At 36.4% G+C, this 5681-nt stretch overlaps 1 protein-coding gene and 1 pseudogene across 4 annotated transcripts in view; one reads left to right on the top strand and one right to left on the bottom strand.

Annotated features, from left to right (window-relative positions):
• Window positions 1-1999, top strand: part of LOC116847286 (fibrillin-2-like) — a 26666-nt gene extending 24667 nt beyond the window's left edge. For 3 of the 4 annotated variants that reach the window (XM_032822127.1, XM_032822125.1, XM_032822126.1), the window contains 4 exons: window positions 76-180; window positions 269-421; window positions 492-677; window positions 811-1029. In XM_032822127.1, coding sequence (XP_032678018.1) covers window positions 76-180; window positions 269-421; window positions 492-677; window positions 811-1029 — 663 coding nt within the window. Of the gene's footprint in view, window positions 1-75; window positions 181-268; window positions 422-491; window positions 678-810 lie in introns of all 4 variants that reach the window. The other variant, XM_032822128.1, reaches the window with a different exon arrangement.
• Window positions 2000-2064: 65 nt separating this feature from the next.
• Window positions 2065-5035, bottom strand: LOC116847294 (annotated as a pseudogene).
• Window positions 5036-5681: the final 646 nt, after the last annotated feature.

The raw sequence follows: 5681 nt of genomic DNA, 5'->3' as shown, positions 1-5681 counted from the left end.
TTCTAAAAAAAAAAAAAAAAAAGAATAGAAGAAAAATATAGAAGAAATATATCTTGTAATTTTTCTTCTATAAAGGTGAGTGCCGGATGTTTAGGCAGCCCATGCGCTTTCGGATGCACTCCTAACGGAGCCAGCGGATTTATTTGCGGCTGTCCTACTGGTTACCAACGAATAGGGCAGGTTTGTCCTTGAATCATATAAATTATAAAATAACGGAGCTGACATTCTGTTCCAAGTACTAAAAAAATATCACAATATTTTTCTCTAGGGTCACTGTCTGTCCACCATTAATCCGTTGTCTCAAGGACGCTACGGCGAAGAGATCGGCAACGTGCCGACTTTCCAGATCAATTCTGATCCATACCATATACCGCCAGCTGACGACAAGACGATTTCCACAGAAGGATGCTTCTCATGCAAGGTTTGTACATCGCGTTTGCGACTTTCTTTCAGTTGATATGATAACTGGATAATAAAAATTTTCGGTTTAGGTAAACGGTAACGGACGACACAGAAGAAATACTAAGAATAGGTCGGCAGATAAAGATATCAGAATGAAGAAACGTCGAAGTGCTAAAGCGAAGAGACATAATCACGGAATGGAACATGTTCTCAAAGTCAACCTGCGTCAGACAAGACATCGTACGCGGATTATTAAGCTGAAATCCGCCATTAAAGTAATTTCTGCATAATTTTAAATAATTAAAGGAAGAAAGACGTTACTTCAATCAGTACTTAGAAATCTTATTACGATGATATATGATGTCATTCTAATAAACTATCCGCTTTGTAACAATCGTTAATTTACAGGACGAAGAGATGGACTACACCATCGTACGTGGCAACAACGACGGCCATTTTGAGATAGTCAGGGAACGCGGGATTTCTGCCTTGCACTTCCGGCATCGACTGAAAAGTCCCAGCGAGTTTCGCATAGTGATTCACGGTCGTCCCAAGAACGAAACGACGGCGAGCAAAGAATGGGAGAAACCGCTAACGTTTAGAGTTCATCTAATAGTCGTGGAATGAAATGTCACGGAAAAGGACCGGTGACAATTGGATTCCGTGAGAAAACACTGCCCACACCGCGTTACGCTTCTTCTTAGTCAATTTTGCGGAATTATTTCGAGCTGTGGCGAAGTATTAAAAGTACCGGGAATGTCAACGTGCAAGGAGAGTCGCGAAAAACAGAGTGGTCTCCGAGGATCAATCAAGCACGAGTCCTCGGACGATTAAAGATCCGTTTTGATGGAACAACGATAGACCACGATCTTTTGCGTTCACGCGCACAAATTGCCTCATTTAACTGCCAGATAATAAATATTTTATCCACGAACAATAACGATCCCTCATGACTACAAACTCGTGTTATATCTGCGAGATTTTTACACTGCCAATGTGCGTATCAAGTGCCTTATCCTTTTTCTCTCCTCGACTTACTCGTTTATACTGACTCGCGCGCGTATCGAAATAATTTTCACGTAAGTTTCATTAGTGCAATTAACTTTCTTGTGCATCGATTTAATTAAGAGAAATAAAATATAGTCGGAACGCAAGATTTTCTCCGAGTGTCGTTTACGAACGTGAAATACATAACAACGTTCTCTTGATCTACTGCCTGCAATTGTTACGCAAACGCAACACAATTAGATTAGATTAGAAGTAACAAAGACTAGAGATGTACAAACGCTAGATTACTATAGCTTTAAGCGAACGAACGCACATGTACACAGATATACGCAAACGTAGCTTTATATATTTATAAATTTTAGCTCGAAACAAAATATGTGGCATGACTGTAGTTTCGCGCGCAAGATGAATACATTTTGCGCTCAAATCTCAAAGAGAAATTCGTATACATATCACCGACACGTGGTTGCTTGATGATACATTACGACATTTCGTGCCAATAACAGTAAGGATATTAATTATGTATAAAACAGAAGAATATGCCAGAACTCGTATAATAAAAAGATGTGAAAAGAGTTTATTAAAACCATATTGCCTTTATTTTTCATCTCGTGTCAAGATCTTGCGAGCGACAAGTTTACATTTCTGTTGTATCTCTAATAAATTTCTAGTTGCACAAGATGTTATATAATATATTCAAAATTTTGAATTGCAAGAGAGCTTGCTTTTAAAGGAAAGATACGGTTTCTCATAGTATTTCAAGACAGAAATATATTTTGAAAAATATAAAATGTAATTTATTTTTAAAAACTTTCGGGAAACACTCCAAACTTGTATGTCATGTCATGTATATACATATTGCCAGGATACAACAGACATGGTGGAAAATGTTCGATATTAACAGCGTTGGGATAATTCTGAGCGTCAGTGCAAATCCACCATGACGATAATAAGGGAGACCTCCTTTGCCATAAATTTTCTCAGCTTTTCTTATCTCGATTTTCGTCACCTGTGTGTGTGTGTGTGTGTGTATATATATATGTGTGTGAGTGAGATAATACATAAAAATTAATATTTCTTTTGAGAAGATCACTGATCATAGGCAAGCTTCAATTTTATATTTACCGATTCGAAAGAATCAATTTGTAAATCAGAGAGATTAATGCGTTCAGCATCTGGCAGTTCATTGCCTGTATAGACTTGTAAACCAGGGTGGTTCGAGTAAACTTCCAAAAATCGTCGGAAGAAGGATGTAAAATTCTTTCCATATAACAATGATACAAATCTATTAAAAACTAATATACTGAGATAGATTTTATGCATATAACAATATTCTCTTGATGTTAAAGTGAAACATAATAATATACTTCAATCAAACGCCTTTAATCATACACAATCGCCACAAAGAACATATTATGTACAAGATTTGAAAGATCGAATAAAATTCTAAAATATATTACCGAGCATGAAAACGATAACACCAATAGCTGGGACTATTGATGCAAAAATTGTGATTATAACCGCCACCTGGTATTTTGAATAATTGACGTCGGTTCAACTGAGTCGGTACACATAATTCGTATACTGTACAGTCGACCGGAGATATAATGCCAGTCGGCAAGTTGTCCTGCACATCCGTAAAAGTCCAACTGTCGGCGTTGACCGTGAGAACGTGCTTTTTCAATTCTTTTGGACCTGCACCCTACTGTCGAACTCACTCAATGGGGTTTTAAGAAAATTCAAGTCAAATATCCAAGTTATCTCATAACAATTAATTAAAAAGTATTCCCAGACCAAACAGAGTAATATTTTCCTTTTAGAAAATTTAGAAAATGCATCTTTTTCAATTATTAAATTTTTTAATGAAAGAAATTCGATCAGTGAGAGTATAGTATACTTTTTAGTAATGATATCAAAATCCAAGTATTTTTGGGTGTTTTTTGATACTATCAGAATAATAAAAGAAATCTATCAAATATTGCACGGTATTGTTTAGGTAACTGATTACTGTAAAAATTATTCAGATAAAAATTACTCAAATACCATTATTAAAATATATTTTGAAAAAACAATAAAATATTACAAAGATATAGTCTTAAAGAATATCTTAAAGAATCATATTATGCAAAATTTGTTGCTAGCAAAATTAATAACAGATGGCAGGTAGATATTATTCGCGATTTTTTATTCCAGAAATATCCAACTATCTTGAATAATACCCGAATATCTAGATAGTATTCAGGAACTTAAGTATCGAATATAGAAATACCCGAGTAAAACAAAGCTTTACGTTCATGTCTTACATGTCCGGCAAGATTGAATAAACAATAACTAGTGACATTGACAGGAGTGGGTTTCGTGGCAGTGACGTGAATATTAATGTGAAGTTGATTATCGTCCGTCCAGGTGTACTTGACTTGCGTCAACATATAACCGGGATATCCTTCGCTATTGTCTTGGCTTAAGTGCGACATCACCTCGTCGAAAAATATGATATAAAAGAAGCAAAAACTTTAACAGCTTTGTGATCAATTTTAAGGAATAAATTAGATCCTACTACTCGATTGTCCACTATCTGCGACTGCCAATTAACATTGTCGAACGCGACCATACCGCCATGGTATTGGCCAATGAGATGGTTCTTGCCAGTCTCATCGTTAATCGACAAAGGGTAGGTTTCGTTGTTAAGATTCATCAGACCGCCGGTAATGCGATTGGCGACACGGCCAATAATGCTTCCCATATATCTGTTCCTCAAATATCCTAATTACGTTAACGATGACGATCAAATATCACTTAAAACGTAAGTGATCTAGAAAATCCATACGCTACACCATTTCTAATCTTTTGCTAAATTAAAGACATTGGACACAATAATATGTGTTTTATTTGATGAGACAAGAAACTCGGCACTTTTGTATTCGTTCAGCTAATTCGTTTTTGGAAAAGAGAACTTATTTAAATCAAATATTTACCCTCCGTATCATCGAATCCCAGAACAACATCAGTCAAGTTGCCATCTCGATTGGGGACTTTAATCGATTGGATACTCGCGCCCCAGGATATCAAACGGACAATTGCTTTGTGTTTATTCGTCAGTGTATACCTGTCCACGTCAGAAACACATGACACACATTTACATTAGAATGACATGTTCATTAGATATTTGAGCGATTTTCTCATGTAACAACGCGTTTGTTACATTTTCTATGCAGATCTCGTAAAGTTGCGTCGTCATGTATAATTTGTTCAAAGCATTTAACATTTGCCTGACTAATAGTTATGAAATAACCTGATAATAATGCGTGATGGCAAAGAAGTTAAATACTTCTCTATACACAAATAACAATTTTTGTAATACCTTCTGACGATTTCACATGGTTTATCAAATACGACGTTACGTGACCTCGGAATAAATCCGAAACCATCCTCTTTGATTGAAATATTATCGCAAGACATGACACACTTGGAGTTAAAATAAAAATTAAAATCCTAGACTGTTCGTATTATCCTCACACTTTCTAACTTATGTTTTCCTCATCTCATATACTGTACAGCTTAATACTATCAACAAGAAAACGAAATTTAATTGTAATGAACACAGAAATTTAGAGAACGGATTCAGGAGAAACATCTAGCCTAACAAACTGATACATTGAAGTCAGCGACGTTATCCGCTGCCAAACACTTGTTTTACTCATATGAAATATTGAAAATGCTTAGTGATTTATTGTTCATTTCTATTTCGCCATTTAACTTTCATGCTTTTGCATGCAGGTTAATCACAATACTATGCAATTCTTTTCGTACTGCACCAATACTTAAAACTTGACACCTAGCTAAAAAAAATCAATGCTTTTGGAATATAATTAACTGTCTATAATTCATAAAGTATATTTGCATACCAGTACTTCCTATCTCCAATATCTTTCATTTCCGTTTAGCCGTCTCGATTGTGTAAAGATATGCGTAGATAATCCGAAAGCATGTTTCGGCCTCTACTTCGATGCATTGTAGATGCCTGCGTTTCACCCTCGACAATCCATTCCACTTTTCGTTTTATCATCTAAACGCCTGTGGTTTCATCGGCGTGTCGCAAAAAAATTGCGAATTGCGGCGTTGCGATTCAATTATCTCGAGGGACACGAGGCTCTCTTCCCCCCTCTCTCTCTTTGTCTCTCTCTCTCCTTTTATCGTCCCGGTCCGCGGCGCGATTCGGAGTCTCGACTCCGCTTCCGCCGGGCTTCAGAACAGTCGATGGGAATAATTAC

The sequence above is a fragment of the Odontomachus brunneus genome, unplaced genomic scaffold, assembly GCF_010583005.1.
Source record: "Odontomachus brunneus isolate Ranch 3 - 2012 unplaced genomic scaffold, Obru_v1 Obru_scaffold_076, whole genome shotgun sequence".
Taxonomy (NCBI): Eukaryota; Metazoa; Arthropoda; class Insecta; order Hymenoptera; family Formicidae; genus Odontomachus; species Odontomachus brunneus.
The sequence above is the reverse complement of the archived record's forward strand: the minus strand, read 5'-3'. Positions and strand labels throughout refer to the sequence as shown.